The sequence below is a fragment of the Oncorhynchus tshawytscha genome, linkage group LG30, assembly GCF_018296145.1.
Source record: "Oncorhynchus tshawytscha isolate Ot180627B linkage group LG30, Otsh_v2.0, whole genome shotgun sequence".
NCBI lineage: Eukaryota > Metazoa > Chordata > Actinopteri > Salmoniformes > Salmonidae > Oncorhynchus > Oncorhynchus tshawytscha.
The window spans coordinates 1,053,089-1,079,460 of NC_056458.1; the positions used below are offsets into that span (position 1 = coordinate 1,053,089).

At 41.4% G+C, this 26,372-nt stretch overlaps 1 protein-coding gene across 3 annotated transcripts; it reads left to right on the forward strand.

The window, feature by feature from the left end:
* Window positions 1–1,844: 1,844 nt before the first annotated feature.
* rgs14b (regulator of G protein signaling 14b) lies at window positions 1,845–26,372 on the forward strand. 3 transcript variants are annotated; one of them, XM_024394909.2, is made up of 16 exons: window positions 1,845–2,074; window positions 2,339–2,461; window positions 3,195–3,216; window positions 5,197–5,369; window positions 9,943–10,035; window positions 10,138–10,281; window positions 10,465–10,665; window positions 11,354–11,480; window positions 11,597–11,667; window positions 11,760–11,948; window positions 14,798–14,874; window positions 14,990–15,116; window positions 15,214–15,295; window positions 17,395–17,453; window positions 24,991–25,105; window positions 25,229–26,372. In XM_024394909.2, exons 1-16 carry the CDS (start codon window positions 2,012–2,014, stop codon window positions 25,600–25,602), a joined length of 2,040 nt encoding a protein of 679 aa, XP_024250677.1. In that variant the 5' UTR covers window positions 1,845–2,011; the 3' UTR covers window positions 25,603–26,372. The 3 variants fall into 3 exon arrangements, with proteins under 3 accessions (XP_024250677.1, XP_024250678.1, XP_024250676.1); XM_024394910.2 differs by lacking the exons at window positions 1,845–2,074; window positions 2,339–2,461 and adding an exon at window positions 2,505–3,001 and having other exon boundaries at window positions 11,763–11,948; XM_024394908.2 differs by lacking the exons at window positions 1,845–2,074; window positions 2,339–2,461 and adding an exon at window positions 2,507–3,001.

A 26,372-nucleotide genomic window follows, 5' to 3' on the forward strand; every position in this document is an offset into this window, starting at 1 on the left:
CAGAGTGACAAAACTAAGATGTATTGCTACAGTTTACACATTGCAGTCCGGCACAAACGTCTCCATATGATAGACACTCAAAAGAAGATTGCACATTATCTTGGAATCCTGTCAATCTTAAAGATAAAGCAATCCTGAGTAAGACAGAATGACAACTATAAACAACCCTACCAACTGCACTAGTTATTATACCTTTTTGGCCTCATTGCTTATTTGCTGCAATACAAATACCTGGGCTGCTAAGAGGAGAGGGTGTTGTCAAGGTAATCCTAGCGGTCACACTACCTCTCAGTCTCGTGGCCTGATGCTCCTAGAGTGAGAGCAAAGATCCCTAATAGTGCATGTTATTCCAGTTTGAAGATCCAGTCTGCTCCAGCTGTGGTCAGTTCAAAGCTGTATTGCTGCTGAGCGAGAGGATAATGCAGATATAGGATATTCATTTGATCACCACGTTACGGAAGAACATTCCTGCAATTGCAGGAAATGCGCAACTTGTGGTATATTTTAAATGTAAAAAGTGTTCTGAAGTTTCTCATTTCCACTTTGAAATTTCAGACTTGATTTTCACTTGTGAAAAAAAAAATGTATCAACCACTACAACAATGTCCATTAACTGTAATCCACATAATAATTCACATTTCCTGTTGCAACAGGATTATGTTCCCACTGGAGCAAACTGATTCACATGAAGATCCTACATCTACACCATACAAGGAGAAAAGGGGGCTTATTCTCATGATACCATACAATAGAAACTGCGTAGACATTTGTGTTTCATTGCACCTGTAATCTCTTGGTTTTTCTCTTGCCAATAAACTCTATTCTATCGTAACAAGCAATGTTCTCTTGAGTCACAAATTCAAATCAAATCTTGGTTTCAGTATTTGCTCTTCTTCCACTCATGCATCATCTCGCCACGAGTCAGATTTGTCTGACACCCATTCGCACTCTTATCCATCAGTTACCTACTCTATTATCATTCTCTATGCACCATGCCCTGCAAGCCGAAGCGCTCATCTTTTCTCCTCAGTTCCTCGCTCAGTATGATTGAGCCACAGGCAGATTGAACGTTTAGGTTAGCATTTCCATTGTCGTTGCACTTGGATTCAGTAGCAACTATGAGTCACATTAATATGATGAATAGCACTGAGGTCAAATGGCAGAATCAAGGACACGGGTGGTTCCTAATGTTGTGAGATTCTCGCTAGTGTTCACAGAAAAACTGGTTCTGAGAGATTAGGATCAGGACATGCAATTGTAACAGCAACTGCTACAAAATGGAAGACTGCAGTGTAGCCTTTATCAGGAGTACAGGTAGCATGAATTGCTAAGGCATAAGAATATGAAAGTGTGTATTCTTATTTAAAATGTATGTGATTCTCTCCTTCAGCTGTCATTGTCTATTAGTATTATGTAGTATTTTATGTTTTGTGGTGGACCCCAGGAAGAGTAGCTGCATCTTTGGCTATAGCTAATTGAGATCCTAATCAAATACCACTAACATACTACTAGGTTACTGCAAAGAATGACATGTTACAGTGAATGGTGTTATATACAGTTTATTACACAAGGATGAAGGTCAATCTTATTTTCTTGAATTGTGAAATAAAAACACGGTATGCACAGGTCTATATTGTGTATGTAGAAATGGCCATATGGGCATGCAGGCTGGTTTATGTTCAAATGGGTAATGAGTGGGTTACATGCGGGCTGGTTCACACAGTTTTAGGAACAGACAGTCACTGTGAAAATGGAATGGAGGAGGAGACAACCTGAGACTTCCCCTTGAGTGGTTGCTGTGTTTATCTATCTGTGTCCCACCCATTGATTTTTATATCCATGTGAGCTGTGGTTTATGGCTGGGATGTTGTTTGTTTAGTGATAAGCCATCATCACTGTGGGCCCCAGACCAGTCCCCTGGCATCAGCCGCCCAGAGCTGTTAAACTCTCCTCTCCTTTTCTTTCCTTTCCTTTCTCTCTCTGTCTATTCCAAGTAGGCTCCACCACTGCCATGGAGACCTCTGCATCCTGCCACTGTCCTTTGAGGAAAACAACTGGAGAATCCAGAGAGAAGGTACAATCCTTTTACATTCATTTAATCATGTGCAGTAGATATTCTGTATCGTGAGGATTGTGGCTTTTGGGGGAATTTCCTGTGGTGCCTTTTGTAGCATTTGGGGATAGCTAGGAACAGATTTACCCGCTTCCCTTGGGTTGTCATGGAAGTTCAGGATTTTTAGAGTGTATGAAACATGCTCAAACAAGTCATATTATAGTTGAGCCAAGTGTGACGTAATTTATCTGATCACTGTTGGATTGTTTTGAATTTGTCCTACAGAAAACAATGATGTTCAAAGAGTTCACCAAAGGATTCTCTCAACTTGCCCTGAGATCCTCTTTCCGAAGGAGACTTGGACGATACAACAATGAAACCAGCATTAGACCACTGAATCTCACAAGGGTAAACCTATACTAAAATTATATACAATACGTGAGCTGTGGTTTATGGTGGTGATGGCGTGTGTTTAGTCACTTACAGCTGGTGGCAATTTATCATGGTTAAGCATAGAGATCCTCCTAATTCTATATGGTTAAGATCCAGTTTTATGCTAATTAAAACACATGACCAATATTTGTCTAGAGAAACTCAAACACCACAAACTGTTTTCAAACTGTAATCAACAGTGTATTCATTTCATGTTCTGGTGTGTTCTATTGTCTGCATGAATGAGAATGATATTGCTTTCGACAAGGGGGTAAAGAAAGACGAGGGTTTGTGTAGAGTGCACACACATCCTCTTGTGGTCATGTTGCTATGGCAAGACTTCCTGTGCAGTCAGGAAGTGGCAGTCACTGCAAAGCAAGTAGGTTCAGAGATGAACATTACCGGAACCCTTCTTCAGTGATCTATCAATGTCTCTCTTGGAAACTTTCAATTAACCGAAGCGATACGGCAATGTTCCTAACACATAAAAACCTTGGAATACCGAATGGACGTGCAGTAAGTGGGCCTAGATTGTCTGTCTGTCTTTCTGTCTCACAGTCTCACTGTCTAAGCTCTAAAGTCTTCTAAAGATTAGAGGTTTTACGCCAACTAAAAACATGTTACTTTACATATAAAATCATTGTGTATCTGATTGTTGTTACCCTAATCCAAAGCAGATTTATTCACTAGTCTATGTTTGTGGTTACAGAGTCTGGCAGTGTCGGACGGAGGTGAGTTGAAACATGGACACATTCAGTTTTTTTTTCACTGAACGTGTTGGACCAGACAATAGATGGTCTGCTTTCTCCCAGTTATACATATGGATTCACTCGCTCACTCACTCTTCTGCTGAGTGCTTTGAGGAGCTGTAAATCAGAGCTGTATGTGAATAAGTGAATGGCCCTGTAGCAGTGTCCTCCTCTCTCAACATGTTTCACTCATATACAGTTAGCTCCAAAAGTATTGCAGTGAAACAATGAAATGATACAATGACTGTCAGCTTTACGATAAAAGTGACTCCAGAAGGACAACACATTATTTACCATTCATTTCTATTGGGCACAAAATAATCTGAAACAACCAAAACTAACAGCAAATGCATCCAACAAGTTTGTAGAGTCACAAGCTTGATGTAGTCAATGCATGCTATGAATATGGGACCAAATACTAAACTTTTGACTACATTAATATACGTAAGTGAATTAGTCCCAATACTTTTGGTTCACTAAAATGGGGGGGACTATGTACAAAAAGTGGTGTAATTCCAAACGGTTCACCCGATATAGATGAAAATACCCTCAAATTAAAGCTGACATTCTGCACTTCAACCTCATAGTCAATGTATCATTTAAAATTCAAAGTGCTGGAGTACAGAGCCAAAGCAACCACAAAAATATCACTCTCCCAGTACTTGTAAGTAGTGTTTACTGTTTGTAAACGTTAAAGAATGCACTGTCTGTTGGGTTCACCTGCCAGTCTGGCTCTGAAGTTCCGGTGTTACCACAATGACTTCCTCCTCAATAGCTGACAGCCGTATGTGAGAGAAAGTCACGTGAAGGAGTTGCTCACGACTTGTTTCCTTGTACAATCATCTTTTAATTTCCTGTACATTTTCACAACTCAGTGACTAGACTAAAGTGTTCGGTATTCAAAATCACTTTACTATGTTCAAGTGCAGGAGAAGACACAAATAATATTTCAAAGTGAATAATGATGAGTGAGCACAAATATCACCCCCCCTCCCCCCTCCCCCAACGACAAAAAAATGTGTTAAGCTCCCCTGTTACCGTAATGGAGAAGTTAGCATGTCTTGGGGGTATGATATTTGTGTGTCTGTAACTTTCGCACTCATCATTATTCACGATTCATTCAGGACTAGCCGTAATCGTGGTAGCATCCACATGAATTTAGAAGTGTTTAGAAACATATAATATTCTTATTTACATTAAAAAGTGACTCCAAAATGACAATCCATTAATTAACATTCATTTCTATTGGGCACAAAATAATCTGAAACGCAACCAAAAAAACCAGCAAATGCATCCAACAAGTTTGTAGAGTCACAACAAGCTTGATGTAATCATTTTATGCTAGGAATATGGGACCAAATACTAAACGTTTGACTACGATAATACACACAATTGAATTTGTCCCAATACTTTTGATTCCCTAAAATGGGGGGACTATGAACAAAAAGTGATGTCATTTCTAAATGGTTCAACCGATATGGATAGAAAATACACTCAAATTAAAGCTGAGGGTCTGCACTTCAACCTCAGTCATTGTATCATTATGCTGGAGTACAGAGCCAAAACAACAACAAAACATGTCACTGTCCCAATACTTTTGTAGCTCACTGTAAGTAGTGTTTACTGTTTGTAAACGCTAAAGAATGCACTGTCTGTTGGGTTCACCTGCCAGTCTGGCTCTGAAGTTCCGGTGTTACCACAATGACTTCCTCCTCAATAGCTGACAGCCGTATGTGAGAGAAAGTCACGTGAAGGAGTTGCTCACGACTTGTTTCCTTGTACAATCATCTTTTAATTTCCTGTACATTTTCACAACTCAGTGATTAGACTAAAGTGTTCCGTATTCAAAATCACTTTACTATGTTCAAGTGCAGGAGAAGACACGTAATCATATTTCAAAGTGAAGCATACATGGTGGTTTCTGTATTACATCCAGTACAGCCCTGTTGTTAATGTCTCCAGAGCTGAATGTGGTACCAGAGGAACGTGGAGCCAGTGTGGGCCTGTGTTCCAGCAGTAACTCCAGTCTCCCCACCGTGCCCAGTGATGGAGCCAGTGGTGTGGGGAAGGTGGCCAGCTGGGCTGTGAGCTTTGAGAGGCTACTACAGGACCCAACTGGTGTCCTCTACTTCACGGTAGGACCTAAACCCGACTGTACGCAATCTTTCAGGTTTATTCATGATGAGCTTTAGTATGCACTTTGTGTTTATGGGTCTTGTGTGTTTGTTTCAAGTCCATTGTTTTGAAGAGATAAAAGAAGTCATTTTGAACACTGACATTGTCATGTAAAGGAAAGACTATGATTTTGTGTTGATTATTTTGCCATTATTTAACCGCGGTCTCAGGATGTCATCGCCATCTTAGACATGGCAGCACTGATTCTAGCTGCTAAACAACTTTGCAGTATTTTGCTTTTTTGTGCCATTTTTTACACTATTAGCCCAGAATGTTTTTGTGTTATTACATAAGCCGGAAATAACTTTTAGATATCAGAGTGGCGGTAACTCACCAGCATATTACGACCAGGAATTTCCCGAATTGGATCCTTTATTCTTACCCATCAGGGCAATTTAACTTATCCCAGAGGCTGCTCCAAGATGCTGCTCAACTGAGAAGAGGTATTCGGAGTGGACTTCTAGTCCGACTCAGGAGGCGGGCACACCATCCACTGCTTCTGAGTATATTTCTCGCTAATGTTCAGTCTCTGGACAATAAAGTAAACAAGCTCAGGGTGAGGATCTCCTTCTAGAGAGACATTAGGGACTGTAACATACTCTGTTTCATGGAATCATGTCTCTCTCTGGATATACTGTCTCCGTCCATACAGCCAGCTGGGTTCTCAATACATCGCACAGACAGGAATGAAGAACTCTCCGGGAAGAAGAAGGGCGTGGTGTATGCTTCATGATTAACCACTCATGGTGTGCTTGTGATAACGTACAGAAACTCAAGTCCTTTTGTTCACCCGACGTAGAATACCTCACAATCAAACGCCGACCGTATTACCTTCCAAGATAATTCTCTTTTGTTATAGTCACAGCTGTGTATATTCCCCCTCAAGCCGATACCCCAACATTCCTCAAAGAACTACACTGGACTTTATGTAACTGGAAACAACATACCCTGAGGCCCATTTATTGTAGCTGGGGATTTTAACAAAGCAAATTTGAGGAAAACGCTACCGAAATTCTACCAACACATTGACTGTAGTACTCGTGCTGGGAAAACACTCGACCCCTGCTATTCTCTCTTCCGGGATGCCCACAAGGCCCTCCCCCACCCTCCCTTCGGCAAATCAGATCACGACTCCATTTCTTTCCTCCCTTCCTATAGGCAGAAACTCAAACAGGATGTCCGTGCTAAGGTCTATTCATCGCTGGTCTGACCAATCGGAATCCATGCTTTAAGATTGTTTTGATCATGGGGACTAGGATATGTTCCGGGTAGCCTCGGATAATAACATTGATGTATACACAGACACAGTGACTGAGTTCATCAGGAAGTGTATAGGGGATGTTGTTCCTACTGTCCCTGTTAAAACCTACCCAAACCAGAAACCATGGACAGATGGCAGCATTCGCGCAAAACTGAAAGCGCTAACCACCGCATTTAACCATGGCAAAATGACTGGGAAGATGGTCGAAATACAAACAGTGTAATTATTCCCTCCGTAAGGCAATCAAACAGGCAAAACGTCAGTACAAAATCAAGTGGAGTCGCAATTCAACGGCTCAGACAAGACATATGTGGCAGGATCTACAGACAATCACAGATTACAAAGGGAGAAACCAGCCATGTCGCGGACACTGACATCCTGCTCCCAGACAAGCTAAACACCTTCTTCGTCTGCTTTGAGCATAACACAGTGCCATCGATGCGTCCCGCTCCCGCTCCCACGGACTGTGGGCTCTCATTCTCCATGGCCGATGTGAGTAAGACATTTAAGCGTGTTAACCCTTGCATGGCTGCCAGCCCAGACAATATCCCTAGCCACGTCATCAGAGCATGCGTAGACCAGCTGGCTGGAGTGTTTACGGACATATTCAAGAGGAATACCTATGTAAGAATGCTGTTCATTGACTACAGCTAAGCCTTCAACACCGTAGTAACCTCCAAGCTTATCATCAAGCTTGGGGCCCTGGGTCTGAACCCGGTCCTGTGCAACTGGGTTCTGGACTTCCTGACAGGCCGCCTCCTTGGTGGTAAAGGTAGGAAACAACACCTCCACTTCACTGATCCTCAACACAAGGAACCCCACAATAGTGCATACTCAGCCCCCTCCTGTACTCCTTGTTCATCCATGACTGCATGGCCACACATGCCTCCAACTCAGTCATCAAGTTCGCAGATGACACAACCATAGATTACCAACAATGACGAGACAACCTACAGGGAGGAGGAGAGGCCCTGACGGAGTGGTGCCAGGAAAATAACCTCTCCTTTAACGTCAACAAAACAAAGGAGATGATAGGGGACTTCAGGAAAAAGCAGGTTGGAGCACGCTCCAACCACATTGAAGGGACCACAGTGGAGAAGATGGAAAGCTTCAAGTTCCTCGGCATACACATCTCTGACGATCTGAAAAGGTCCACCCACACAGACAGCGTGGTGAAGAAGGCGCAACAGCGCCTCTTCAACCTCAGGAGGCTGAAGAAATTTGGCTTGGCCCCTAAGACCCTCACAATCTTTTACAGATGCACATTAGAGAACATCCTGTCAGGCTGTATCACCGCCTGGTACGACAACTGCAACGCCCACAACCACAGGGCTCTCCAGAGAGTGGTGCGGTCTGCCCAATGCGTCACCAGGGGCACACTGCCTGCCCTCCAGGACACCTACAGCACCCGATGTCACAGGAAGGCCAAAAAGATCATCAAGGACACCAACCACCTGAGCCATGGACTGTTCACTCCGCTATAATCCAGAAGGCGAGGTCAGTACAGGTGCATCAAAGCTGGGACCGAGAAACTGAAAAACAGCTTCTACCTCAAGGCCATCAGACTGTTAAATAGCCATCACTAGCTGGTTACCACAGGTTACTCAACCCTGTACCTTAGAGGCTGCTGCCCCATATACATAGACATGGAATCACTAGTCACTTTAATAATGTTTACATACCGCTTTGCTAATTTCATATGTATATACTGTATTCTATTCTACTGTAGTTTAGTCAATGCCACTGACATTGCTCGTCCAAATACTTATACATTTCTTAATTCCATTATTTTACTTTTAGATATTTGTGTATTGTTGTGAATTGTTAGATATTACTGCACTGTTAGAGCTAGGAACACAAGCATTTCTCTACACCCACAATAACTTCTGCTAAATATGTGTATGTGACCAATAAAATTGTATTGGATTTGATTTGATATAAGCTCTGCATGAACACATCAAAAAACAACAATTACACTATATCTACACTACCTCCACAATCACTCGACCTCAACCCAATTGAGATGGTTTGGGATGAGTTGAACCGCAGAGTGAAGGAAAAGCAGCCAACAAGTGCTCAGCATATGTGGGAACTCCTTCAAGACTGTTGGAAAAGCATTCCAGGTGATTGAGAGTAGGTTGAGAGTAGGTCAAAAGTGTGCAAAGCTGTAATCAAGGCAAAGGGTGGCTGCTTCGATGAATCTCAAATATAAAATATATTTAGATTTGTTTAACACTTTTTTGGTTACTACATGATTCCATGTGTTATTTCATATTTCTGATGTCTTCACTATTATTCTACAATAGTCAAAATGAAGAAAAGCCCTTGAAAGAGTAGGTGTGTCCAAACTTTTGACTGGTACTGTATATACACATCAATTACACAATACATGAAAAGCAAACACAATACATTATTTGAATGAAAGCATTTTACTGACTGGGAGACAATACAAAACCCTGCCACAAAGATTGTTTGTCAAAATGCCCAATAAATTAAAGTGAGAATAAAGTGAGAAAGAGGCCCACGCAAGAGTCCCTTAAATAGTCAGAACCACATGGGCGTCTGATTTTCTCCTGAGGGCTGGAGGATTTATGGGAAAAGAGACGAGATTCACCAGTTTGGACTACGAGGCCTGTGGAGAGCAGAGGAATGTGTGTGAGTGAGACAGAAATATCAGAGTAAACAATACCCAGCAAACCGGGAACATTCCCAGGACATTAGCTAACATTCCCATTAAGTTCTAGTTAGGGTTTTATCTAACATTAGGATGATAACGTCCCAAAAACATTCAAGTAATGCTCTTGATAAGAAAATGTTTTAAACAAAATATCCATTGAACGTTCTCCTAACATTCACTAAAATGTTGTGCATGACATCTGTAACAACCAAAACAGAACATTGCCCTAAGGTTCTTATTAGGTTTCCAGGTGATGTAGTAACAAAATGTGTTCTGGGAATGTTCTTGCAACATCAGGCAAATGTTTTGTACAAACATTGCATAATCATCAGCACAACTAGACCGTTTTTATGGCAACCTAATGAATGTTCTGGGAACGTTCTCAGAACCAGTTTTGGTTTGCAGTGTAGTCAAATTTAAGGTGGTGTTAAGGCCCAATAAAAAACACATTGGAAGAGGTTTTCCCCATTAACCCCTTAAGAAACTACCCACAGTTTTCAGACAGTCAAAACAGGCTGAAGATTATGCCTGGTGATAAGGCATTGTGGTTGGGTAAATATTGGTGACAAGACTATTTTTCTGCTTAAACCCACAGGCTTTCCTGAAGTCGGAGGTCAGTGCTGAGAACATCTTATTTTGGCAGGCATGTGAAAAGTTCAGACAGATCCCAGCCAATCAGAAAGAGAAGGTACTTCACAGATGAAAATGGGTTTCTGACATCTTCAAGATTACCCATCTTCAAGAGGGGTCTCTATCGGTCAGGGTTTGACCATGTTCCTTTTCTGTCCAGTTAAACCAGGAGGCTCGCTCCATCTACAGCAGTTACCTCTCAGGCAGTGCCTCCCATCCCATCAACATTGATGACAAAGTCCGCATCGAGGAGTGGGAAGTGAGAAACCCTCACCCTGACATGTATCACAAGGCTCAACAACAGGTACACCATCATGGACACATCATCTACTGTAGCAAGCCTCCATTAGAAAATAATGAAATATTCATACAGTAGCATGGCCATCTTTTGCTGTGGGAAACAGCAAGAAAAGTTTAGTAACAAAGATGGTTGTGTTGCCTGACTTAACAAGGCTTCCTCTCTCTCTCTCCCTCTTCCTCACTTCAGATCTTCAAGCTGATGAAGTTTGATAGCTACACACGCTTTGTTCGCTCCCAGCTCTATCAGAGCTGCATGTTGGCCAATGTGGAGGGCAGGCCTCTACCTGAGCTGGGCCCCCGCTCGAAGAGCACAGCAACCAGAAAGACTGCCGGGCCTGACATCCCCTCTCATAGTGACAGACCCAAGGCTGACCAGAAACCCAAAGAGGTACCGTACACAGGGCCGGCGCCAGGTATAAGCGTACAAAAAAAAAAAAAAATACAATTGGAACTCAGTTGGGGTTTCAACTTAATGTTTGTTGATAGTTAGAACAATAGAATACACAAGGTGCAGTTTAGAGATATGGTTGTGTATCAGCAGTTTTCCTCTTGTTATGTCAGTCACTGACAGTCACTCAATTATCCCAAGTCAGCTAAATATTTTTTGATTGGAAAATGAGTCTAGCAAGCTATCTGAACTTAATCATGTCCGAATTAACGACCGGGTAAGAACGGCACGTGCTCAGGTGACCCCATTGATTTGGTTAGTCACTCTCATTCAGATATCATATTAACATGGAATAAGTCATGGCAAAATGTATAGAATTGCATGAAGTTAGTCATAAAATGGCAAAATGTTATCTCCACCTCATGGCAAATGGTGTAGAATTGCGGAAACTTGCTTTAAAACTGCAACATTATCTCTACGCCCCATGGCAAAATGTGTAGAATTACGGGAAATGTACATTTATCTCAGCCGTCTAGAGGGGGGCCACTAAAATGTTTTGCCTGCACTAAATCTCGTTTAGGGCCGCCAAAAGGCTAGGGCCGGCCCTGACCTTACAGTACTGTAAAAATGTGCTATAAAGTTTGTGCATAAACCAACACATCACTTCATAACTGAGTATTGTTCATAGAAACCAAAGGTCAAACCAGGAAAGTCTCTACCTTTGGATTTGGACGAGGGAGCAGAGAAGAGAAAAGGAGCCCCACAGAACAAGCTGACCAGAGAGAAAGGACAGGAAAAGAGGGGATCGTGGGGAGGTATAATACAATAGGGATAGCATTGGTTCAGAATTTACATTACAGTCTAGTACTTTTCTGGTCTGATGACATACAGTATACCTGCAGCTGAATATACCCCCTGCCCATTCCCTTAGCTGAGCTTGCTGACCATGCTGCAGTCTTACAGAGCACAGCCAGGTCGGGATCCCTCCTCAATGCAGCAGAGGTGAGCACACAGACACCAAGCTCTGACTATCACATAATACTTATTTCGACTTTGAATTAACTTGTTTATTTTACCCCCTTTCCCCCCCCCAGAAGTTGGAGAAGGAGCGTTGGCGTGCGGGCCAGGCAGAGAAGTACTGTTGTGTGTTCCTACCTGACGGCACTGCATCCCTGGCTCCAGCCCGACCTGGCCTCTCTATCCGCACTATGCTCACTGGGCTCTGTGAGAAGAGAGGCCTCCCCCTCTCGGATGTCATAATCTACCTGCAGGGCAAGGACAAGGTAAATGTCATCTCTGTTCATCGGTTCTGTTTTATTGTCATCACATGTTAAGTTTGAGCACTGACAGTTTTGTAGCTTCAATGAAGCTGAGCGATCCTCAATCGCTTATGCAAATCCCAAAGTTGGAGTAGTTACCACATTGTTACTATATGTATTCAGCCATATTAATATTATATTAGAATATGTAACATGCCTAAATATTTGAGGAAAATGTAAATTTGCAGTGTATAATCTTAACATTGCGAAAAGAATGGCAAAAAATATATAAAGCCACGCCTCCAATAAGCCACGCATCCAATCTCCTGATAGGCTGCCAGCTCTACAATATACAGTGCCTTGCGAAAGTATTCGGCCCCCTTGAACTTTGCAACCTTTTGCCACGTTCCAGGCTTCAAACATAAAGATATAAAACTGTATTTTTTTTGTGAAGAATCAACAACAAGTGGGACACAATCATGAAGTGGAACGACATTTATTGGATATTTCAAACTTTTTTAACAAATCAAAAACTGAAAAATTGGGCGTGCAAAATTATTCAGCCCCCTTAAGTTAATACTTTGTAGCGCCACCTTTTTCTGCGATTACAGCTGTAAATCGCTTGGGGTATGTCTCTATCAGTTTTGCACATCGAGAGACTGAAATGTTTTCCCATTCCTCCTTGCAAAACAGCTCGAGCTCAGTGAGGTTGGATGGAGAGCATTTGTGAAAAGCAGTTTTCAGTTCTTTCCACAGATTCTCGATTGGATTCAGGTCTGGACTTAGACTTGGCCATTCTAACACCTGGATATGTTTATTTTTGAACCATTCCATTGTAGATTTTGCTTTATGTTTTGGATCATTGTCTTGTTGGAAGACAAATCTCCGTCCCAGTCTCAGGTCTTTTGCAGACTCCATCAGGTTTTCTTCCAGAATGGTCCTGTATTTGGCTCCATCCATCTTCCCATCAATTTTAACCATCTTCCCTGTCCCTGCTGAAGAAAAGCAGGCCCAAACCATGATGCTTCCACCACCATGTTCGACAGTGGGGATGGTGTGTTCAGGGTGATGCGCTGTGTTGCTTTTAAGCCAAACATAACGTTTTGCATTGTTGCCAAAAAGTTCAATTTTGGTTTCATCTGACCAGAGCACCTTCTTCCACATGTTTGGTGTGTCTCCCAGGTGGCTTGTGGCAAACTTTAAACGACACTTTTTATGGATATCTTTAAGAAATGGCTTTCTTCTTGCCACTCTTCCATAAAGGCCAGATTTGTGCAATATACGACTGATTGTTGTCCTATGGACAGAGTCTCCCACCTCAGCTGTAGATCTCTGCAGTTCATCCAGAGTGATCATGGGCCTCTTGGCTGCATCTCTGATCAGTCTTCTCCTTGTATGAGCTGAAAGTTTAGAGGGACGGCCAGGTCTTGGTAGATTTGCAGTGGTCTGATACTCCTTCCATTTCAATATTATCGCTTGCACAGTGCTCCTTGGGATGTTTAAAGCTTGGGAAATCTTTTTGTATCCAAATCCGGCTTTAAACTTCTTCACAACAGTATCTCGGACCTGCCTGGTGTGTTCCTTGTTCTTCATGATGCTCTCTGCGCTTTTAACGGACCTCTGAGACTGTCACAGTGCAGGTGCATTTATACGGAGACTTGATTACACACAGGTGGATTGTATTTATCATCATTAGTCATTTAGGTCAACATTGGATCATTCAGAGATCCTCACTGAACTTCTGGAGAGAGTTTGCTGCACTGAAAGTAAAGGGGCTGAATAATTTTGCACGCCCAATTTTTCAGTTTTTGATTTGTTAAAAAAGTTTGAAATATCCAATAAATGTCGTTCCACTTCATGATTGTGTCCCACTTGTTGTTGATTCTTCACAAAAAATACAGTTTTATATCTTTATGTTTGAAGCCTGAAATGTGGCAAAAGGTCGCAAAGTTCAAGGGGGACCGAATACTTTCGCAAGGCACTGTATTATTAAAAAGGTTCAACATTTAGTACCACAGTACCACTCTTAAACCTTGACTGGAAATGGTTCCAATCGCCTTTCCACCATTAATTTTCCCTCTGGGGTTTTAGAGCTACTTCATATAGCTTCTGTGTTTCGTATAGGCTTACCCTGGTGTGACGTTTTGATAACCTCGCAAATCTCTCTCGGTGTGACAAGGTAAGTTTCATCGTTAATTGTCATTGCAAATTTTTGAGAGTAAATTGAGGTGAATATGTTGATAAAACTCACCTTGTCTGAGAGAGAATTACACAGCTATCAAAACGTCTCATCAAGGTAAGTCTACACCAAACACAATTCATTCGATATTTTTGTTGTCAAATTCACGATGTGAATAAATGTGTGGCGGAAAAACAATTGGAACCATTTCTGTGTTTTTATGGGTATTATGACGCGTCCACTTATGGAGGACTATTGAACCCATCCCATCACAAAAAGGTTACAGTTTGAACCTTTACACAGGGGTTCCTCTAAGACCCTTTTCAGAGGGGTTCCTCTGGGAACCTTTTCGACCTGGAATGGTTCCACTGGTGTGGCAATTCTTAGAACCCCAAAAGGTTCTTCCAGACACCTTTACTTTTGAGAGTGTAGAGTGTGTACCACAATAAGTCAGACTTTAACCTGTAATCCCTGAAAGTTTGAATATGTACTGTGTCTATATGTATTTTTTTAACTTGCTTATAAAATCAATCAATCAAGCAACCTCTCAAGCAGGCTATTGGTTTTACCCAAAATGGTGTCTGTCTGTCACTCAGCAGCATCTTAGTTGGAGGACAAGGGAGAATTCTCTATGCCAAGTATAGTTGATGTACTGTGTTCATTATTCGCCTTCTGTTCTCCGGTCTCTCCCCAGAAGCCCCTCTCTCTGGATCAGGACAGCTCAGTTCTGAAGGAGCAGCAGGTCTTCCTGGAGCTCAGAGTCACTTTTGCGTGAGTGGCCACATCCTGATATTTTACGACATGTTCACTTTTGTATTTCCTGTAGTTAAATGAACCCGACAAACAAACAAAATCATACTAATGCCAAGTTGTGTCTATTTCTCAGGGTGGAGATAGTGTCCACAGGGAAGACAGTGGGTATTGTGGTAAAGTCCAGCAAGTCTCTACAGGAAGCACTGACCCCAGTGCTCCAGAAGCAACGTCTGCGTCCACAGGACGTCATAGTCACCATGGTGAGTCTAACTATGGGACTCTGCGTGTGACGTTCTATGCTGTTGCATAACCTATAAACCCTCTGATGTTTTCTCTCCATACTCCCTTTTATTTCAGAGTGGGAGCAAAGAGTCCCTAAGCATGAGCACGGCCGTAACCTCCCTGGCCGACAAAAAGATAACACTGGACAGAGTGAAAGGCTAGTATGCTGCAGAATTCTGTTTGTTTTCTGTTTTTTTTAAATTGTGCGTATGTGTGTGCAGGAGAGAAACCTAGATGGTGAGAATGCTTGTGCTCAAAACTGATACTGTATCCACAAAGCTTTATGCGTATATCTCCCAAAGGATTCAGTACAATCTTCTGCAACACACTATGTCCTATCACGCCAAACACTATGATTTCCTATGAGAATTTTCTGTAAAGCATGATAATTGACCGTGCTTGTTTAGCCAGTGTTTGTCTGGTATTTACTCAGAACTTCATGGTAACCACTTCCAAGAGAACAGCACAATTGGCAATACTTAGTGGTGCTCGTTTGTTTTTGCAATGAATCCCAAATAATTAAAACCAATCTTTTTTAGGTAATTATTATGTAATTACAGTACCTAGTCTAAGTGCCAGTCTGTTTGTGCTATCATGCCAACTCTGTATCACCAATTGTCTTGTTTTGCTTGACAATGACAGTTATGGAGTTGGACAATGTGATTTCAATGTAAACAGCAAATAAATAGCTGACGGTAAAATAAAAGATAATATTATCTTTAAGTACAATATATCTTCTGATGAAGATTATACATCTACTGGGCCTTCAGAAAGTATTCACACCCCTTGACTTTTTCCACATTTTGTTGTTTTACAGCCTGAATTCAAAATAGATTAAATTGAGATTTTGTGTCACTGATCTACATGCATTTGATCTATACCCCATAATGTCAAAGTGGAATTATGTTTTTAGAAATGTTTTCAAATGAATTAAAAATGAAAAGCTGAAATGTCTTTAGTCAATAACCATTCAACCCTTTTAACAAGTCACAAAATAAGTTTGCGTGGACTCACTCTGTGTGCAATAATAGTGTTTAACATGATTTTTAAATGACTACCCCATCTCACATACATTTATCTGTAAGGTCCCTCAGTCTAGCAGTAAATGTCAAGCACAGATTCAACCACAAAGACCAGGGAGGTTTTCCAGATAACTGAGGATGGATAAACAACATTGAAGTTACTCCACAATACTAACATAAATTATAGAGTGAAAAGGATACAAAACATTCCAAAACATGCATCCTGTTTGCAATAAGGCACTAAAGTAATATAAGTAAAAGTAAAATATTTGGAAATAAAGTGATCCTTTTTGTCCTGAATACAAAGCATTATGTTCGGTGCAAATCCAACACAACACATCCCTGAGCACCACTCTTCATATTTCTAAGCATGGTGGCGGCTGCAACATGTTATGGGTATGCTTGTCATCGGCAAGGATAGGGAGTTTTTTGGGGATAAAAAGAAACGGAATAGAGCTTTAGCACAGGCAAAATCCTAGAGAAAAACTACTTTCAGTCTGCTTTCCAACAGAGACACAAATGCACCTTTCACCAGAAAGTCTCACAGCTGTAATCACTGTAAAATGTGATTCTAACATGTATTGACTAAGGGGGTTGAATACTTATCTAGTTAAGATATATATTTTTCTTTATTTCCACACATTTTTTGTTCACATTTTCGAATTTTTCTCCACTTGGACATTACAGAGTATTTTGTGTAGATCGTTGACAAAATAAATTACAATTAAATCCATTTTTATCCCACTATGTAACACAGCAAAATGTGAAAAAGTCAAGGGGTGTGAATATATATAGGCACTGTACTACTGTAGACGCCCTTGTGAGTGTACTTGCTTCGTTTACAGTACATTATCTCATCATCTTTTACTTATGTGCATCAGTTACCAAAACAGTTTTTGTCTCATAATACCAATGACAGTGGGACATTTTCTTCATATCATGTATTCTTTAAACCTGTCGAAAAGAAATAATGGATTTATTGTGAAAATCTAGGCTATATTACATAGAAGTAATAGACTTTTTAATATATAGATGTTCCAAAGGTCTGCATCAGTGTGGAAGCCAGGAGATGCTAAATGTGTTTATGTTAATTAATGGTCAATTACTGTGAGACCGGCAGTTATTTGCTTGACAATCACCGGCTGACGAAATTTTGGGATCGCCACGCGTCTAAATTGTTTTGCGTAGATTCGTTTTTGAGATTGAGAATATTTGATCCTATTATTTTCCCCAGGTACTGAGCAGAGCAGCAGCTCAATGGTGTGTGGTAGCTCCTCGGGCCCTGTGTTTCAGGTGAGTGATACTTGTGCAACGATCTGTCTGCCTGTCTGTCTGCCTGTCCGGCTGTCTATGTATCTGTCTGTCTGCCTGCAAAGCAGTTTCATTGTTTTTATTTGTGCAATATCGGAGGTAACTGCATTTGGAGCTGTCAAATCAGGATACCGCTCCTGGCGTTATACCCACATGAAAAAATATCATAGTTTTACTGTGTTATTAAAACTTTAGTATTAGTATATTTATAAACAGTGCCCTCTGTAATTATTGGGACAGTGAAAAATGTTTTCTTTGTTTGGTTCTATACTTCAAAACTTTGGATTTGAAATCAAACAATGCTTATGAGGTTAAAGTGCAGACTGTTAGCATTAATTTGAGTGAATTCTCATCCATATTGGTGAACTATTTAGAAATTACAGCGCTTTTTGTACATAGTCCATTCATTTTAGGGGAACAAAATTTCACAAGCATTTGCTGTTTGTCTTGGTTGTGTTTCTGATTCTGTTTGTGCCCAATAGAAACGAAAGGTAAATAATGTATTGTGTCTTTTTGGAGTCACTTTTATTGTAAATAAGAATATGTTTCGAAACACTCCTACATGAATCTGGATGCTACCCTGATTACGAATCATCCTGAATGAATCATGAATCATGTGAGAAAGTTATAGACGCGCAAATATCATACCACTGAAAAAATGCTAAGCTCCCCTGTACCTCCCATGTAGTGTCTGTAACTTTTTCACTCATCATCCAGGATTCTCCATAATCACGGTAGCATCCACGTTACTGTTGAAGTGTTTAGATGCATATTCTATTTACCATTCATTTCTATTGGGCACAAAATAATCTGAAACGCAACCAAAACAAACATACAAATGCATAGAACAAGTTTGTAGAGTCACAAGCTTGATGTAGCCATTGTGTGCTATGAATATGGGACCAAATTCTTACGTTTTTAGTACTTTAATAAACATATACGTGAATTTGTCCCGATACTTTGCTCCCCTAAAAGGGGGGACTATGTACAAAAGTGTTATAATTTCTAAACGGTTCACCCAATATGGATGAAAATAACCTAAAAATGAAAGCTGAGAATCTGCACTTTAACTTCATTGTCATTGTTTGACTTTAAATCCATACTTTTGGACTATGGAGCCAAAATAAGAACAAAAGCTTTTACTGTCCCAATAATTATGGAGGGCACTGTATTATAGTATTCATTGTTGTATTTTATGGATTTAACTGAAGAACAGCAGTTTTTTTCTCTCCCAGAAACATTACAGCACATACTGTCGTATTTACTCTTGTGTTTTTGCATACATTACTCCAGCATACTGTAGTATTTACTGCAGGATTATATTGTATTATTTCTTGTTGCAGTTTTGCAGACATTACTGTAGTATATTGTAATGTTTCTATTGAACAAATACTAAAACGGCAAACTTGCCTTAACTTGCAAGTAGGTCAGAATGAGAATAAACAGATCATTGGGAACAACAATATATTATCTATACTTGGTATGTAGGTGTCTCACTCATGGGAGGCAGAAATTGGCACATAGGGGAGGGGATTGGGGTATATGCAAATTAGACATTAGCATATCAATGGAGTGAGTAGTGTATAGTGTTCTACACTGTACTACAGTTTACTACAGTGTACTAACTCATTTTATAGTAAGTACTGTAGTATTCTAAAGTAAATTATATTATTTTTTTATGAGGTAAACCATTATTTATTTCCATAATGAAAGGATTTCCAGCTTTCCACCATGATACATCAGATTTGTTCAATGCCTACATATTTACAGTATAGCACATTCATTGTGTATATGATTGTCGTAGCACAGTAGAGTAATATGGATAAATAATTACCATTATTTACAAAGTTATCATAGGCCTAACATAGTGTTCACCACAGTTTACCATGGTAAACTATAATACATAATATAGGACATTATGGTAAAATTAGTAAGTGCTAGTTCAGTTTTTCTGAATCACGTACAAGCATATTTTTTAGAACAATGTTGTCGATATTCAAAACAAACAATAAATGTGTTTTCAAAATGTAGTTGCCTTCTCAAAACATAAATCCGTATATCAAAACTCTATTATACAGTCAAAATTGCAAATACATTCATCAAAAGAACACAACTGCCTGCCAAACAAAATGTGCGCAACCATCCTTTTCTCTTAAATCCAAGCAGACAAAACAGAAAGCTCGTCTGTGTTTTACATTTAATCAAAAATAAGCACATTGTGTGCAGGATTCATTCATCGGTATCATCACTACTCCATTCCATGTATTCAATACAAAGATTTGTTTGCTCATAGTTTTGTAGACTTTCCATTGGCGCACAGAAACACAATCCACAATAGAACTAAGGAAAGACGAATACAATGGAGAAACACAAGGATATGAATGTATAGGCCGAAATCCACACCGAAGAAAAGCGCTAAGGAAGATCACAATGTTGGAGATGAGGATTTAGGAGTAACCCAAAGTGACTTAAATGTAACCCAACTTCATTCTCTGCAAAATTTGAAAAGATCATAAAAATTGGACAGTCACCATTGCCTAGGTCTTTCCATATAGTTTACGTGGTATGACAGTGACTGGATGATTTAGAATTTGCAGTAGTATTTACATATTGCCGGAAACAGTGAACACAATTGTACACATTTCTCTTCTGATGAAAACAATGTGTTAAAGCTGCAATATGTAACTTTTTGGGGAACCCGACCAGATTCACATGTAAACGTGAGTTATAGATTTGTCATTCTCATTAAAAGTGTGAGAAGTGTAAGAAGTGGTAGATTTGTTCTTTGTGAACTATTTCCATGCTTCACGTTTTTAAGCTTCGCTTTTGCGTCTTTTACTTTTGGTTTTATATACCTGCTTCAAACAGCTGAAAATACAATATTTCTGGTGTTTGAAGAGATATTTCATGGCGGTTTAGATGGTGCAATGATTCTCTACACTATGCATTGCTTGTTTTGGCAACAAAACTGAAATCAGGCAAACTATTAGAATTTTAGCAACCAGGAAATGGTGGAGCCATTATTATTATGTCAACAAAACACGAAACAATGAATGTTGTATTCACTGATGACATTTGTGTTTCATTTTTTTGCAAAAAAGTTGGTCTAAGATTTGCAATTCAGGTACTAAGGCAAGAAAATGATCAGAGTTCTATAAATGTTTTTGAACATTGAAGTATCTGTTCTGCTATATCTAAGTTTGTGAATTTACTGTACATTGATTTACTGATTAATATGATGCTACACAAAGATAAATAACATACATTTTTCAAAAGTAATCCAATCAGTTATTTTGATTTTTTGCACCGGTGACTGAAATGATTGTTCCAGTTTAATTAAATGCCTTCTCCTCACAATGTTCCTAACCCTGGCACTCATTCTGAATGCAAGGTTGCAGGTGAATTAAAATTCCATCTGTTGGATATCCTAACTCTGGACAGAGTTCAATAGGAATTACACATAACTTTGCAAGCTAGCATAATGTGACTTGCATGTAGGGTTGCAACATTCTGGTAACTTTACCCAAATTCCCAGGTTATACAGAAATCCTGGTTGGAAGTTTTCTTGGAAATGGAAGGAGAAAATCAGAAATCCTTCAATCGCAATTTTAGACAAATCTGGGAATCCAGAATTTTGCAACCCTACTTGCAGGCCCAATGTGGCCTGAGGTACAGTGTGAACTGGGGTACACTTATGCACTTCTAATTAAAGGTACAAAGGATGACATTACATGGTGTTTGTACCCCTTTCGGAACAAATCTTTAATACAGTGGCCTGAAACTAATGGTTTTACATCAGGCCTGCGAGTCGCATTATGCTGGCTTGCAACGTGATGTGGAATTCCTATTGGAATCCATCCATTGTGGGGCTATCCAACTTTTTTGAAATGATTTTATCACCCACAACCTGTATTCAGAGTGACTCCCAGGGTTGGGAAGAATAAACTATGGGACTACCTAAACCATCTAAATTGTAACAACCATTTCAGTAACCGGTGCAATAAATCCAAGTAACATTTAGGATATGTTCAGAATATTTTTGTAATTTATATTTGAGTAGTATAAGATTAATTCATTAATCAATCAATCAATGCACAAACATAGATATTGAAACAAACTACTCTAAATATCAACCTGCAATAGAGCATCCTGGGAAATATGATAATGATAGGTGTGGTTGTCACGCCCTGACCATAGAGAGTCCTCGGGGTTCTCTATGGTGTTGTAGGTCAGGGCGTGACTAGGGGGGTGTTCTAGTTTTCCTATTTCTATGTTTGTTTTGTTCTATTGTTCCCAATTTGAGGCAGCTGATTGTCGTTGTGTCTAATTGGGGATCATACTTAAGTTCTCCATTGTTCCCACCTGGGTTGTGGGATATTATTTGTGTATGTGCTTGTTGTTTTGTTGGAAGTTTCACCCCAAAATAAAATGTGGAACTCAAATCATGCTGCGCCTTGGTCCGTCTCTCATCACAAACGTGACAGAACATCCCACCAACGCAGGACCAAGCAGCGTGTTATGGAGGTTAAGGAGTTTTGGACATGGGAGGAAATCATGGGAGGATGTGAGACCCTTCCTTGGAAGGAGACACCAAGGAAGTTGACGACGCCGGGGACCGCGGCCACAGAAACCCCAAGATTTGGGGGGGGCACGAGGGGTGGTCGGCGGAGCAGCGGAGAGTGCAAGAGCCCGAATGGCAGGCGGTGGAGGAATGCAATGAGGGATTCAGGAGAGAGGTGGAGGTAGGCTGCAGCGCAGGCGTGCTGAAGAGCGTGTCATCAGTCCGGTGCCATCTGTGCCGGCTCCACGCACCAGTGCACCTCCCCAGCACGGTACGTCCTGTGCCAGTTCCCCGCACCCATCCTGAAGTGTGTGTCACCAGTCCCGCTCCATGGCAGGAGCCTTCCTCTGCGCCGGTGCCCGGTCCAGGCACGGTGTCCAGTCCCGCTCCATGGCAGGAGCCTTCCTTGGCGCCGGTGCCCAGTCCAGGCACGGTGTCCAGTCCCGCTCCATGGCAGGAGCCTACCTCGGCGCCGGTGCCCAGTCCGGGCGCGGCGTCCAACCCAGCTCCATGGCCGGAGCCTTCTTCTGCGCCAGTGCCCAGTCCAGGCGCGGTGTCCAGTCCTGCTCCATGGCAGGGGCCGTCCTCTGCGCCGGTGCCCAGTCCAGGCATGGTGTCCAGTCCCGCTCATGGCAGGAGCCTTCCTATGCGCCGGTGCCCATTCCAGGCACGGCGTCCAACCCAGCTCCACGGCCGGAGCCCAGTCCGGGCCGGTGCCCTGTCAGGTTTTGCGGCTGGAGTCCGGCCTTTCCTATTTCTATGTTTGTTTTGTTGTATGGTTCCCAATTAGAGGCAGCTGATTGTTGTTGTCTCTAATTGGGCATCATACTTAAGTTCTCCATTGTTCCCACCTGGGTTGTGGGATTGTTTGTGTATGTGCTTGTTGCACCAAGTAAGTCACGTTTTGTTGTTTGTTTTGTTGGAATCATGCTTGGTCCGTCTCACATCACAAAGGTGACAGTGGTTTTGGTTCAAAGTGATGTGTAGGAGATTCAGGCCCCTGTATTAGGATAAAACGAGGCCCGCAAAATAAAGCTTTTTTTATAATAACATATTCGTGAAGCCAATGGGACCAAAAAAGGATGAATGCAACAACCATGTCTCTGTCACTAACAAATACAGTCATGTAACTCTACAATTTACTTGAAAGGCACTAAGCAGTGTGTTGATTTAATTCAACACTGTTCCGGTGTCTATATGGGTCCACAGACGCAACACTTTCAGCGTTGATTTAACACGCTCAAAGTTATAAATAAAAAATGAACACTGGAGAATTTGTTGTGTAGTATTGTACAGTATACTACAATGATATAGTAAACACTACACAATTGAGGAATACTACTACAGCGTGTACTAATGGGTGTGTTCCTTATTCCCACTGGAGTGCCAAAGTGCGCTCTGGGCGGTCATAAATTCAGATTGTTGTCAGTTCATAAATTCCGAGCATTTTGCTCATGCAGTGTTCTGAGCGCACACTGGATGCTTTGGCTCAGGAGTAGGGTTGATCTGAGCATTCTGACCTCGCAATGGCATTCAAGCACCCAAGCTAACAAGCTAAAGTTGGCTAGCTTGCTAGATACTTCCAGACACAAATGAGAGAACACCCCACTCTGACCATTTTACTCAACCTAGCAGAGCTGGTTAGGCTGTTTTCATGTTGTCCAGAGCGTTGATGACTGTAACTGTGTTGCTGACAACAATTGAAGATTTTTTTTTTTGCCAACCTTTATATTCAACGGGTGTTGCGCGTTTGTAAATTCATCAGTTATTCTGCGCTCTGGCGCACTCAGATGAGAGTGCTCTGAAATTGTAATAGATAGCCAGAGTGAATTAACGAAAGCACCCATAGTATTCTACAAAATGCTATGGTAAGTACTACACATGATCCAGGGATACTGGTTCTGTGGTTTCCATCGCATCGTAAGGCAGCCTAAACAGAGAGCTCTGGAATGTTGTACATATTCTAGTTTTTGATAAGTCATTGAATTGTTGATTGTATATATCTGGTTGTTTTTTACCCACGGAGTTGCAGGACTGATGGCAGATTGATTTGTCTGGTTTTGCTAGCTGGCTAATGTTGTCATGCATTTAAATGATGCATCTCAGCACCGGCTGCTTCTTGATCAATGAGACCCGAATGCAGTGTGGAAATGGCAGAGCGCTCCTAGTGAGGACCACTACTGCTTAGGACTGATGCGTGGTGGGCTTATTGGGCTGTGGCAGTGGCAGAGGCATCGCCCAAGTGTGTGCTACAGGTTGGACGTGGAGGAGTATGAAGTCCAGACTACATCGAGGCTGAGCTGAGGACGACATCAGGGTCAGCAAGCCAACTCCGTCATCATCATCTGGCATCCCAGGCTACAGAGAGGCCAAAGATCATATCAGAACCGACAAGCCATCTGCATCATCATCATCTGGCGTCCTCTGACGTCGCCATAATTAAACCATCATTTAACTTGGTTTCGGAGCCTTAGATCGCTGATCTAAATGTGTCTATCAACTACAGTGTGGAGTACAGTATACTACAGTATACTACAGTATACTACATATTCGAGTAAGCACTATAATGTTCTATATCAAACTGTAGTATTTTTTTATGTGGGTATCGCAGACATTGCCATTGGATGCGCCGAGTCACCTCAGTGATAATCCCATGCAGCCTTGTTACAAGTTTGAACACTGGAACGTGTGTTGCAATCTACACCCCGATTAGGCTGATATAAATCCTTATTTCTTTAATGATTTTTCATTATATATAGCATACACTTGTTCTGAACTTCAAAAGTGAGTTGTAGCTTTTTGTGACAACCACATGAGCAACCGCTCACCAATTTGACAGTTCTAATGCAGTTACAACTCCGACTCCCCTATCACCGGCTAACACTTGATCTGATTTAATCTAGCCTTCAAAATGTTCTTGGCATTTCAAACGACATGACATTTCTCTATATTGGTTAGGGAAGAAGATCAGCTGTTGTAGAGATGGATACTAGCTCCCTCTTTAGTGCTGACAGAGTCCGGACCAACACCAGGCTGAGAAACCCTGCCGCTAGAAGAACCTATGACATGGATGGTAAGGGAGTGGTTTGTGTGGGAACCTACTAGAGATTCTTGCAATGATCAGCTGTTCTCAGGTATCTATGTAGCTATTACACTTAAGACATGAGCCTGAACATGATTTCTCTGTTGTCTGCAGGTCTGATGGAACTTCTGTCCAGAGCCCAGTGCTGCAGTGTGGACGATCAGAGAGGCCTGCTGAAGAAGGAGCAGCTGTGGCTTCCTCAGTTCCTACAGCTCCCTCTGGCTGAGGAGCAGGACCAGGAGGAGGAGCAGGGGAAAAGAGGAGGAGGAATGGGGGGACTGCGGGGTCAGGATGGACTAGGGCTCGCCGATACAGAGCTGGGGCCATCTCCTGTCCACTTCCATGCCTTCCCTGAGCCCTTTCAGCTTCCCTCTGGGCCTCCACTGCAGTTCTCAGACACAGGAGAGGGAGGGGAGGAGCAGACCAGACCACCCTCCTCAGACAGCCAGCTCTCAGACCCTGACCCTGGCCGCGAGACTGTGGTGTGACGGAGCGAAAAGAGAAATGCTGTGGATGAATGGATTATGAATTAGCCTGGGTACAAGTCTGTTTAGCTAACATTCCTCTGTCATTGCTAAACAGACTGGTACCCAGGCTAGTTAGGAATGGGTGTTTTACCTTATTTATTAAGCTGAATTACAGTACTGTGCCTTCGATTGCCTCATGTTGTTTACCTGACCTTTGGTGTGAACTGACATTTTCACTTTGCTTAAAGGCTCAGTGCAGTCAGAAATGTGATTGTCCTGTGTTTTATATATATTTCCACATGATGAAGTTGGAATAATACTGTGAAATTGTGAAAATTATGATAATGCCCTTTTAGTGTAAGAGCTGTTTGAAAATACCTGAAATTTCTGCCTGTTTAGGTGGGATGGAGTTTTGGCCATCCATGGTGACATCCCATGCAGTAAATGAGTTAATAGACCAATAAGAAAGAGTTCCAAACCTCTCTGCCAATAACAGCAAATGTTCAATTTTCCCCTCCCCACTCATACCACTTCCAGACAGTCCTAGCTAAATTCTTGCTTGAGAAATTACTCCTTTGTAAGAAGCTATTTTTGTTTATTTTTTACCATTTTCATTGAAAACAATCACAGTAAGGAACTTAACTGTTACCCCCCCAAAATGATTTGATATAAAAATGTTTGCATTGGACCTTTAAATGCACAGTATAAATGGTTCCTATAGTGTCTGGATGTTTTTATTGTTGCTCTGCTGTTTATTTTGCCTGGGAGATAATAAATTGATGTGTTGATAA